We start from the raw sequence: 12,953 nt of genomic DNA on the forward strand, positions 1-12,953 counted from the left end.
GGCATGTTCTACCACTTGTACTCAAAAGAAGGAAGTGGACTGCAAGGGTCATTAGGGTCACTCTTGCTAAAGTTACAAGAACACAACAAGCTACAAAAGGCATTTACCTGTAACCGACCAGTGGCAATTGAACATGGACTGGACCCTGCTATTTGGCCTTTGCTTGACACTTTGTGAGTCTCTAAGGTTCTCCCCGTAGCACCTGGTGGCTTTAGATGTGTACTCCTGGCATGGTTTGGGACTTTAAGGACTAAAGTCAGAAGTTAATATCTTGACCAGTACGAACCTGGTTGGTTTATCTGATCCACACTCCATCGCCGTTAGGTCCTTTACTACAACGACCATTGACCATCAATCACACTGGTGCTATTCATATTTAAAACTTTAAAATTCATATCTCCGGTTCTTCCCGTTGGAATTTTGTAATTTTAGTGCCATTTTGTTGATTACATTTTAGTCTAATTTATTTTCTAAATCGGTGTGAGTTTTATTAGGCTGCATTTCAACTTCTTTACCGTTTTTGATTCTGAATTAGTACCGCTCACATTACCCTAAGTTAAGCCTGTCTGCTCTGTGCCATAACTACCACGCTAACAAACGATGGACGGAATGCTGAATAAATCATACATTCATTCCCAGTCAAGAGATCTGGGTTAAATCCATTGTTCTTTTGCTCACCATGCCACCCCAGTTTAGACCCAGCCATATGAAAATAAGTATTTAAAAATAAAAATGTTTTTATTTGCATTTTGCACAAAACAGAAAGCGGAGTTCTTTCTGTTACAGTCACACAAAGGCATACATATACAGTTTTCATCACAACTAATCCCACATCATCATCCCTTCAGGTATCTGGAGCTTGAATACCCCCCCCACCCCCTGCATCGTGCCATGATTCTTCCCCATCTGGAATGTTTGGGGACAAGTGGGTCTACGCCCTCCTCTAGAGGGAATGTAAGGACCCCTGGAAGGCCAGCTAATCCTCACCCAGTCCTCCAACCAGCCCATAGTACGCCCTCCATTTCCCCCATACCCTACGCCTTATATGTGACCCTCTCAGCCGCCATGTACATATTCATTCCCATCTTCCATTCTCTGAGCTGAGGTGGGGCTAGCGCTCTCCATGTTCGGACTGCGTCCGTTTTGCCACCACCAGAGCTAACCTGGTGAAAATGAGCTGCGGGCGGCCGAAGTCTACATCTCTGGGAATGCCCAGCAGTGTGAATTTAGGGTCCAATGGTAGTATCACGCCTGCAACCTTGCTTAACTCCCCCCTAAACAGTTTCCCAGTAGATCTGTATGACGGGGGAGACCCAAATGGTATGGTAAAAGTCTCCCTGTGTTTGTTCGCATTGCAGGCAGCTCAGGTCACTGGCGCGGCCCATGCTGTGGAGCCGGGCCCTATCGTAGTAAACCCTATGTAGGACCTTGTATTGAATGAGGCGGAGACGAGATTTGATGGCCCCACAATGGTGCATACTCCGGTAGCGAGGAGGATAAGGAATTGTGCATATCGGAGTTGTGCATATTTGAGAAATTGGGAGGCGTGCAACCCGAAGTCCGCCTGCAATGCACGGAAACTTTTTAGTTTACCCTTCGCTAGAACGTCACCTATTGTAGTAATGCCAATATCATTCCATCCCTTGAAACTTCTCAGTTTGTGTATTTCTTTTAATCAGGGACAATGCCACAGGGGCGTTTGCTTTGTAGGTTTGCGATCCCACCCCAATGCTTTCGATGCCCTGTCCCAGACCTCTAGCGTAACTTTTGTGGCTGGGAGAAGTCTTCCCTTGCCCCTTCCCCGTAGAGATAATACATGTATGTGCCGTTTGCCATAGTGTCTCTTTCTACCCTGCAGGTGGGGTGATCTGCCGAGGCGTGGAGCCAGTCGCTCACCGAAGTTGGATGTTCCTCCTAGTAGTAGGCCTCTATATCGGGCAGTGAAATCCCCCACATTGTACTAGTTTGCGCATATTGTGGACAATGCAATCCTCTGCTGCTTTCCGAGCTATAGAAGGGAGCGTAGCTCAGCATCTATCGCCCAAAAGGTCTGCCTGGAGAGGGGGAAGTACTTGTTCTGGAGGGCTTAAAGAAAACGGGGCATAGTAATCTTTTAAACATAGCCGCCAGCCCTAGGATTATGAGGGGGAGCGATTTCCATCTCTGTGCATCTGATGCGAAATTGGTTATGAACCGCTGGATATATTTCTGGTATGAAAGTCTCCTGTCTGTGGTAAGGTAAATCCATAGATAGGGAAACTCAGTATGGGCTTTCTGCAAGGTCCCAGGGAGAGCAGGCCAGGCGGCCACAGCTCTTGGGCTGTAGATGACCGATGTACCCGGAGCATACCCCATAGAAATCCATGACTTCAAACAGAGCGGAGGTTGTGATAGTCGGGTGAGTGATATAAAGCAGGATGTCATCCACATAAAGCAAAATCTTTTCTTCCGCAGCATCCGTGGAGTGATGCACAAACCTCGAATCTCCGAGATCTGCCTAACCACACAGACCACAATCTCTATCGTAAGAGTGAAAAGTAGTGGGGAGAGTGGACATCCCTGTCGGGTGCCCCCTCTGATGGGGAAATCACCGGAGGGCTGGCCATTTACCTTTACCCTTGTAAAGTCCTATCCATTGCCGGAATTTAGGGTCTGTACCAAATTTGACCATGGTGTCCACGAGGAAGGACCAGTGTACCGCGTCAAACGCCTTTTCCGCGTCGAGGGACAGTAGGAAGTGCGGGTCGTCTCGGTCCTGAACCGCCATGAGCCAGTTGTGGGTCTTTCGTGGTTTCAGCCGGGTCGCCCGACCGGGCAGGATGCCCATTTGGTCTTTGTGTACTAGGTCAGTGATGACCTGACGAAGTCACAGGGTCAGGATAGTTGCTAATATTTTCACCTCCATATTAAGGAGGGAGATGGGGCGATAGTCCGTGGAGGGCTTCCCCTGCTTGTGGATAGGTATAATCGTGGCCATTCTCAGATCCAGGGGTAGGGTTCCCTATTGAGAGGCATCCTGGAAAAGCTGCAGGAGGTGTGTACCTATGATATCTGCGCTTTTCTTTTAGAATTTGGCAGGGAAGCTGTTTGGGCCCTGGGTCTTCCCAGGACATAGCCTAGTTATAGCCATTTTGATTTAATCTACGGTTGTATCCGAGTCTAGGCCCTCCCTGTCAGCTTCGTCCAATGATGTGATGGGGTTTAAATGCCCATCAGATAGTCGTTATGGCTGCCAGCGTCCTCAAGTCACGGGCTTCGTAGAAGCGCTAATAGTAGGACGCAAATGTCTGTACTATCTGTGTATCTTGTGTCTGTGTAATTCTTTGTGAGTCTACCAGGCTCTCCACCCAACGAGCTTCCAGCTCTTTACGGCTAAGCCATGCCAGGAGCTTTCCCGATTTTGTTGCCCACATCATACAGCCTATGCAAGGTCGCTTGGGCCTGTGCCTTGGCCTCTTGCGTGGCAAAAGCCCTATGTTGGTGTTGTGCGTCCGGTAACTGCCACACCACTTGCTGGTACCTATGTGTGAGGTGCCGCAGCTTTAGGGTAAGAATTTGGGCTTCCAATGTGGCGTGTTCTTCCTGAGCCTTCCTCTTTTCCTAGGCTATCTGGGCCCTGTCCTGCTGCACAGTTTTATGGGCTTCCCATAAAACTTGACCCCTGACGGCACAGAGCCCACGTTTTCGGCAAAGAAAACCTTAGTGTCCGTATGAAGACCCAGGTGCACCTCTTTATTCTGTAAGTCCCAGGCCACTAATCTCCAGACCCCCTGACTAGTGCGGGCCCTCTCCCCCACTCGAACGTATAAAGGCGAGTGGCCAGACAAACCCCATGCCATGTATTCCAACTCATAAATGTCCTGGATGGCTTCCGGGGCAGAGCAACACATAATCCAATCGCAAATCGACTCTGTGCGACTCGGAGTAATCCGAGTACTGTCGATCCCCTGGGTGCAAATGTCTCCAGACATCCACCAGACCCAGAGTGTTGGCCAGGTGGGTTATAGTGTAACCGGTTGAGAGTGATCTTGAGTGCCCGAGCGGTCCAGAGGGACATGCATCACGTCATTAAAGTCACCCCCAATGTTGTGCGTCGATCCCGGTGTCTCCAGCAGTATGTCTGTCACCCCGTGTAGGGTCCTGGTCTGCAGCTTCGGCAGGGCATAGACTGAGATGATATTGACATTCCTTCTTCCCCATGTCCTTGTTACTCCCACATAAGTTCCCTGGGGATCTATCCATGTCCGTGTGATCCGGAAAGGCAGTGACTTTTTAATCAGGATGGCAACTCCTCTAGAACTTGAGGTGTACCCCGCATGTCCCAGAACCATATAGGCCCACAGTGCAAGGAACCCACTCTTTGTCCCCTTTAGATGAGTTTCCTGCAAAAACACCACATCTGGGTGAGAGCGTTTTATATATGCCGACACCAGTCCTCTTTTAATTTTGTTGCCCAAGCCGTTAACATTCCAGGTATGCACTGTAAAGGGGCTAGCCGTCACCCATCACATTCAATTATTGTGTATTGGCGGGCCACATGTATGTGGGTGATAAAATAATACCCAATCTGGGAAATGTGGAGATTGTGCGCATTCTCCAATCCATGTGTCTGTACCTCAGCAAAAAAATGATAAGCCATAAAAACAAAGAAATTGAATGAAACCCCCTGTTCCCAAACCCCCACCCCACCTCACTCCTCCCCAGTGTCACACCCCTTACCAGGCGCTTGAGGTAGTGTCTAAGGGCGGTAGATGCCTGTCGCCCGCCTGAACCCAACTTAGGCTACAAGTTCAAACTCCTGTAGAGACCCCCAAAGAAACCAAGAAGAACAGTCCTGAGAAGACTAAAGACAGACAGGAGCCAAGGAGTGGAAGTGCAGGAAAAGGGAGGGAAGAGTCGAGTGAGGAAAAGAAAAGCCGGAAGAAGAAAAAGTAAAATAAAGGGCTTTTCAAAGCCCAAGTCTATGGCCAGTCCCGTCTGCTCGCCTGCGATGGAAGAGAGCACTTCAAGACCTCAGCAGGGCCAATTTTGATATATCTCAGGGGAGAGTGTCCAATTAGCAAGCTCTGTCGTGTTATTCTGATGCAACGGCCAGTCCTACAGGCTCAATATTCAAGAGTGTGAGTCAGGGGGATCCTCCTGCGATACCAAAGTTCCTGTCCCCGCATCTTTCTCCATTGCCACTATTGCAGCGGCCAAGAGATGCAAAGTGGGGTTGTCTTCTCCTTCATCTCCGGACGTACTGCACTAGTGTCCGTCTCTGTGTCCAGTCCAGGGTGATCGGGAAGGCGAAGAGTGTGTGAGCCCGCCAACAAGTGAGAGTCCAGTGAGCCACCACTATGCAGCCGGATACTGCCGCTACCCCTCGATGCATAAGGCGTCGCCTCCGGCAGACTGCTCCTCCGGTTGCCCCGGGGACGTGGTTGTGTTCCTTGAAGGTCCGGGAGTCGCGGGCTGTTCCCTGTCAGTGGTTGGCTACGGCATGGTGGGATCTCCGGATGCTTCAAGACAGGCCTTTCCTCAATCCATTGCCAGGCTCCCTCCGGTGTTTGGAAAAAGTGGGTCTTCCCCAGGAATAACACTTTCAGTTCTGTGGGGAAAAGGAGCATATATTGAATTTTGCACGCTCAAAGCTTTGCCTTCACCGAATCATAGGTCCCTCTTTGCTTCTGAACCTCCCTTCTGAACCTCCCTGCTATAGTCCGGGAAAATCATTATACATGTGTTCTCGAGTTTGATTTCTCCGATTTTCCTAGCTTCCCGAAGGATCATGTCTCTAACAGGTTCAGGAAACGCACTATAACTGGATGCGGCTGACCCCCCGGGGCGGCCGCGCTATCAGGGCCCTATGCGCCCTTTCTATGACGAAACAAGCGGAGAACAAATCTGTTGGGAATGTGCGGCGGAGCCAGGATTGGAGAAATTCCATCACATTTGTCCCATTGATGACTTCTCTAAAGCCCACAAAGCGGAGGTTGTTACGTCTTGCCCTGTTTTCCGCATTGTCGACACACAATTGAAGATCTTTGGTCAAGGACTTGAGGTCTGACATGCCCTTGCGGAAGTCCTTAAGGGCATCTTCAGCATCGTCCAACCTGGTCTCCGATTCTGTGACCCTGGCCGGCAAATTTCGTAGGTCTTGCCTCAATAGCGTCACCTCTGTGCCCACCTCTGCTCTCCTATCCTAGAAGATTGGATCGCCTGGAGGAGAGTGTCTGTGTCTGTGCGGGCAGCCGGCTGCTCCCCGGGAGGGGGGGGGGGTGGGGGGGGGCTTCATATAGTGGTCAATTTCCCCTTGTCGCAGCGGGTCTTTGTCTTTGCCCATGTTCGTAGCTCCCAGGAGTGGGACTCCCGATGCAGGACGTCTATGCCGGGGTCCAGCACTGTGACCGTGGAGGAGGGGGGAGCCAGTTCTCCACCACCTCTCTGCAAGACGGGCCTTCAAGGCAACCCCAGGCCGCAGAGCCCGTGCTGACGCAGTTGAGGGCTGTACGTTCCCACCAGGGTATTTTCACTCCTTCACCAAATCTTCCAGGTTCAGAGCCCTCCAGCTGATATCAGAGAATAGAGGCGCTCCATAGGGCTGCCCCGCATGCACTCGGGTCCAGGTCGATCAGGGTCACCCAGGTCCAGCAAGGGCACCCCCCCACCCCCGCCCCTAGCAGCGGGGCAGTTGGAAGAAGGGGTGTCTCCTCTCCAGTGCCTCCGCACAGCACAGCAGGGTGGAGGATGGGTGTCACAGTTCACCCTGGATCGCTGGGGGCCCCGGCCACAGCAGGCTCTCACAGCATACAGGTGGGTGGAGCCCTCCTGCCTATTCGGTCTGCTCCCAGTCCGGCTCAGTCCCTGCCCGATTCACAAAACAAGGGGAGGGGGGGGGGGGGGAACGAAGACACCGTCTCAGGGGGCAGGAGGGCTCATCCCTGCTGGCCCCAATCACGCACGGGTCCTCCTCCGACCTCCGCTCCGCTCCTTCCCGCCCTCTCTGCCAGAGTTCCGGCCCCCAGGACTCGCTACCAGGGGGCGGAGAGTCCCGCGGTCGCCCAGCTTAACTGGGGTTGTTGTGCGGTGTGGAGCTCTTCGATCTCCGCTCCAGGCTGCAGGCCCCTAGCAACAGGACACACCTCACCCGTGGAGCCGAACAGCAGGAGGCCGCAACCACGGGTGCGATTCAGTCCAGCTGTGCACAGCAGGCATCCAGGGAAGAGCCCCCACTGTACCTCCCCGTCAGGGCGATAAGGGGGGGGGGGAGAGACACGCGGAGGCCGATAATCCTCCTGAGAGGGTCCCCAGGGCTCCGTAGTGCAGTGGAGAAGGTCCGCAATAACTCAGGGCCGCGCCGGCGCCCTTATGGCAGCACGGGCGCAGCGTCTCTCCGGGAACCAGATTGGCAGCTCCAGGGCAAGAAACCGCTCTATAGACCTCCTCGAGTTCAGGTAGGGTGCCAGCAACACCTAAGGTTTCAAAAGAAGTGGTCTCCGAGCCTAGAGACTGGCGGAATTAACGTCTGATGGTGCTTTCTGCTGGAGCTCAGCGAAAGCGCGTCTTACACGGCCATGCTGTTGGCCACGAAATATGCAAATCAGTCTTGACCCTGTGCCTAATGGGAACAGTCCAGACCTAACTGCCAAGCCAGGTCCTCCCTGGACCGGAAACCAGCATCCTGGGACCGGTTTCTGGGTATTACCCTTCATCAGCCAGGCTAGCTTGAATCCAGTGGCATAGTGAGCAATGGTCCCACGTCTGGGCATACCCTTCCAACTTAGGGCGAACAAAGCAAACACAAGGAGATGATGGACGGAGCGCTGAAACTTTTCAGACACTCACCCCAGTCACAGATCTGGCTTGAATCCATCATCATTCCTCAGCTCACTTCGCAACCTCAGTTCAAACCCAGCTTAGGGTGAAAAGTGCTACGCAAACAAATGATGGACTGAATGCTGAATAAATCATACATTTACCCCCAGTCAAGAGAACCTGCTGGTTGATTGGAGCTCAGTTTAATTTAATGACTTTGAGGGTTCACCCTGACAGTGGTTGTGATTATTATTTGAGGTGAGTAGTCAGTCACTCACCCCAATTAATGGAATTTCTTTATATGTGAAACCTCACCTCTGTGGTTATACAATACATTCAGTGCACCTTAGATTGGAGCAATAGCTTGCAGCAGTAAGCTACCTCATGCATAGGAGATATTTGTAATTGATGTTTTTATTTAAGTTGTCGTCTTTACATATATTATTGCGATCATTGTAAAACTGAAGCCTGAAAGATGTGACGTTGCAGTATGTTGTCATATCTTTGATTAAACTTTTAAACAAACTGTTTTACTGATGCCGAGACAAACCTACATTAATCGCTTGCAGAGTTTAACAAAGTTACATTTTCCCTTCTTGCCTGCAGGAAGTATTGATGAAGATGTTGTGGTGATTGAAGCCTCCTCCACTCCTCAGGTCACTGCCAATGAAGAAATAAATGTTACCTCGACAGATAGCGAAGTGGAGATTGTTACAGTTGGGGATACCTTCAGGTTAGTGTTGTGTTTAGTTTGAATGAATTGTAATTCCAATTGTAAGTTGGGTCTTGGTGTTATCCTGCACTTATATGGACTTTTCCATTGAATCTGTCTGTTGATTTGGGTTAGATCTCATTCCTTTTGGTATGTGTACAAAATCCTGCATGGGAAATATGGGTTGTGCTTTAACCTCAATTGAACAAATTCAAAAAATCTTTTTTTAAAACAAACCTCGGCTATAGGCCTGTCAAACAGCGTTTGGGCCGGTTTCCCATACATGCTACTATTGGGTTCCCGACATAGCTGCTGACATGTATCATTATCCCTGCAGACTGCACTGTCTTGGTCTGCTGCTCTGGTAGTCCCTGTTGAAACTCCTGCTTCAACATACTGCAGTGACCCACCCCTTAGAGCTGAGGGGCTTGCCCCTGTACATTCTGAAATCTCTGCCTGCCGCTCGATAATCCTCCTTTGGGTATCTTGTTTTCTTTATGGGGTGGGTTCCCGCCACCAGTTGCTGCCAATGTTCTCCTCTTCTTCTTTATTAGGTCTCACCTAAGCAATCCCATTAGGGATGCTGGCGAGATTATAGTAAGGCTTTCAAAAGTGTACCCAAACTGCGGATAGGGTACAGTGCATGTGAGCACAACCACGAGCATTGTGAACAGCTGCCATTTGCTACCAGACACTTCGTGCACGCGCGCCGCGCTCCGCCTCTGCTGCCACTTCTGCTCACCAGGCTGCACACCCCTCACCCCACACTTGCCAATGTCCTTCCCACCCTTCCTTTGATTTCCGCCGCAAGTTCTTACAGGCTAATGGCCCTCCCCCAGCACAGAGCGTGCATCGCTTGATTTTGTTAATTAAAGGCATTGAATGTGGCTGGCTAAGGCTGCAGATAGCATTGGCGCTGTCCTGGCGGCTAATCTGACATCAGCATCTACGACTCACACTGAGGAGATTTGAGTGCCCTTCAGCTGCTCCTGCGAAGTGTTTTTTTACACCTCTTCCATACACCATACCCACCCTGCACAAAGAGAAAACTGTACCTACCCCCTCTCTACTGTACTTTCTGTCTCTTTCCATTTTCCAACTTTTCTCATCTTCAGTTTGTCTTTTCTCTCCTCTTTCAGTCCCTTTGCCCGGATGTCTAGCCATTTCCTCGTATCTTCCTGTCTGGCCATTTGCCTACTGACTCCTCCCTTTCCTATGTCCTCTTGTCTGCCTCTTTCCTTCCTCCTCCCGCCTGTCCTTTCCCCACTCCTTCTATCCTTTTGCCAGGCCTCATATCTGCCCTTCTATTCCGACCCACTGCCTGTCCCCTCTAAGCTGCCCTCCTCCTCATCCCTTTCACTTTATCCTTCTGTTTACTGCACATTTAAAGCTTATTTGTTTGTATTCTCACGCCTAAAATGGAATAAAAGAGGAATGTATTTAGGTATTTACAAACACGTCACTGGAGCTCTCCCCACTAGTTGCCTGGCCAATTACTCTATAACAACTGTATTTCTTGACACTATATTTTGTTCTATTTTCTCATTTCAACTTATGTTGTTTGGGCAGCTGGTCGTTTTTGATATGTCCGGGAGTTGGGTGTTTGGGCCTCGATTAGGCGGAGTGTGCCTTACATCGGTTCTGCAGCAGGAAAGCAAGCTTGACACAGATGTAACTTCTACATGTCTTTGTTCCTGTGACTGCCCCTGACACAGGGGCAATTCTGACCTGGAATAGCTAGTGTACAGGCTCCACTACCAAGCTATGTACTATACACTCCATACCCCTTAGGCAAAATGTACACATCACATTCCGTCTACTACAATTGCGCAAAAATCTGTTAATTTTTGTGTGCGCAGGTGCACTAATAGATCTCCGTGTACATGTGTAGTGTCTGTTTGCATGCGTAGTGCTTAGACTCTTTTGCCGTGAGCATATGCAGTAAACAGCACAGTGGCCCCCTAGCACACTAGTGCTTCTTACAGGTACTGGCAGTGTCTAAGCACATGGTCCAAGCTGACAGCCATGCGTAGACATCAGGGGCCGGCCCGTAGAGTAACCTGATGTGGCAGAGCTGGAGAGAGTGAGTACCACCATTGGCCAATTCTTTAAAATTTTTTATAAAACATATTTTATTGTAGAGTACACTTATCACACAGCTTTTTATTGCCTCCAACCCTAAGGCCGGCTTCTTGGGTAAATCTCACATATGTAGACCATACACAGCTTTTTACCGACATCTCGGGGGCCCGGCAGCACCATTGGCCAATTTTAGATAGCTAAAAAGTCAGCGAGTGCAGGTGCTAGCTTTTAATCTTATAATCCGTCTTCCAGCTTGCTTGTTTTGTCCCAACTTGTTTGCCCTGTCGCTGCTTACTTTGCCTGTTCCAGCTTTCTCACTCCTGCTTGCTTTCCCTGCTCGAATACCCTGTCCCATATTCCATGCCCTACTTTCTTTCTGTGACCCTCTGTCCCTGTTTTGCTTCTTCAGTTGCTGGTTGTTTTCCCTGCATGCCTGCGCTTTTTCAGATTCCTTGCCCTGCCCCTGTGCCTGTTTTCTCCCCCTGCCCACATTCCTTGCCCTGTCTCTGCCTGCTTTCTCTGCGCATCCACTGTTCTTGCGTGCTCCTCCCGTCGATGCTTTCTTTCCCTGCATGCTTGCACTGCTACAGATTTCTTGTCCTGCCCCTGCGTTCTTTCCGTCAGTCCATCCTAGCCATGCTTTCATGCCCCCTCTTTGCTTGGCCTGTCCCTGCTTTCTTTCTCCGGCCCTCCTCCGCCCATGCTTTCTTTCTCTGAACATCCCTGCCAGCCTGCCCTGTTGTTGCCTACGTGCCTCTAATTGCCTGCCCTGACCCAGATTCCTTGCTCTGTCTCTGCTTTTTTTCCAACACTTCTCCGTCCCTGCTTGCTTCGCTTGCCACTGCTTGCTTGTTTTTCTAGTGGGAAGGCCTTATTGCTTCATTTGGTTTAAGGAAGGCCTCCTGTGGGTCGCAAAGGGTTTTTGGTTGGAGTTTCATTCGTCTTTTCTGGCCAACAACGTCTGTCCAAAGACAAGACTATTGTATTTACATACCAAAGCTTCCTTCCATGGCAGCCTTAACACTTGTATTTCTTGGTTTTCATCTGATTACTTTTGCAAAGCTCCCGCACCCTCTGGTCTAGTTTAGTGTTCCTAAGTTATTTTGCCATCTATTGAGAAAGGCACTTGGACTGTTTGCTTCGTCCTGTAGCCATGTATGTCTCAGCACCCATCAAGGTTTCGGGATTCGCTTTGCCTGGAGTCATGGCGTTTTTTTTGCCGAATTTGGTTTCAGAGAATGCAGGTCTCGCATTTACACAAGTTTAAAAGATTGGCATTGTAAATTACTGCCTTTTATTTAAGTTTTAAAAACATAGAAAAGGCAGTCATTTACAATATCAATATCTCAAACTCGTTTTTATTTTGTTGATTCCAGACAAAGAATGTTCCCATAAAAATCATTCCGGTTGCAGAAGAGTCCGCGACAGTAAATGAATTAATCACACACTGTTGATTCAAGTCGTGACTATTACTACAGCGCTACGAGGCCATACTAATGGCAGTCTGTGCTAAGTAAACGCATATAACATACCATGCATGCTATACCATACCCTAACATCACGTGACATCACATAACATAAACTACTGACGTGCAGGAATTCTGCACCCTTGACTCCAGACTGTACTCTACACTTCCAAAAGTGTAAAGACACTCCCTCTGCCCCAGGCCTAGTGTACGCTCCACTAGTGCACATGTACACGCATGTCCTGCATTACATGAGCATATGCACCACTAGAGTACATGTACATGTCCTGGCCTGTGCATTCTGCACTCCTGAACATGTATGCACATACCCTCCATGCCACACCTTCGTGTACGTATTACTACTGGATATATAGACATACAACATCTACTCCAGGCCTAGTGTTCTCTGCCTTGCACATATACCACATACTCCTAGGCTCAGTATACTCTACAGTACTGCACATGTATACACATATACCACTCACTCCTTGCCTCAGTATATTCCGCAGTCCAGCACATGTACACATATACCACTCACTCCACGCCTCCGGGTATTCTACAGTACTGAACATGTATGCACATATACCACTCACTCCTAGCCTCAGTGTAATCCGCAGTACAGCACATGTACGCATATATCACCCACTCCATGCCTTAGGGTACTCTACAGTACTGAACATGTAAGCACATATACCACCCACTCCAGGCCTCAGTATACTCTGTAGTACTGCACATGTATACACATATACCACTCACTCCTAGCCTCCGTATAATCCACAGTACTGCACATGTACACATATACCACTCACTCCACGCCTCAGGGTACTCTACAGTACTGAACATGTATGCACAAATACCACTCACTCCTAGCCTCAGTATAATCCGCAGTACAGCAC

At 49.6% G+C, this 12,953-nt stretch overlaps 1 protein-coding gene across 3 annotated transcripts in view; it reads left to right on the plus strand.

Moving 5' to 3' along the window:
- The window catches only part of RNF111 (ring finger protein 111), a 370,041-nt gene that overhangs the window by 129,145 nt on the left and 227,943 nt on the right, over positions 1-12,953 (plus strand). For all 3 annotated transcript variants that reach the window (XM_086959381.1, XM_086959382.1, XM_086959383.1), the window contains exon 3: positions 8,404-8,530. In XM_086959381.1, coding sequence (XP_086815507.1) covers positions 8,404-8,530 — 127 coding nt within the window. The remainder of the gene's footprint in view (positions 1-8,403; positions 8,531-12,953) is intronic.

This window comes from Lissotriton vulgaris, chromosome 2_2 (genome assembly GCF_964263255.1).
Source record: "Lissotriton vulgaris chromosome 2_2, aLisVul1.2, whole genome shotgun sequence".
Classification (NCBI taxonomy): domain Eukaryota; kingdom Metazoa; phylum Chordata; class Amphibia; order Caudata; family Salamandridae; genus Lissotriton; species Lissotriton vulgaris.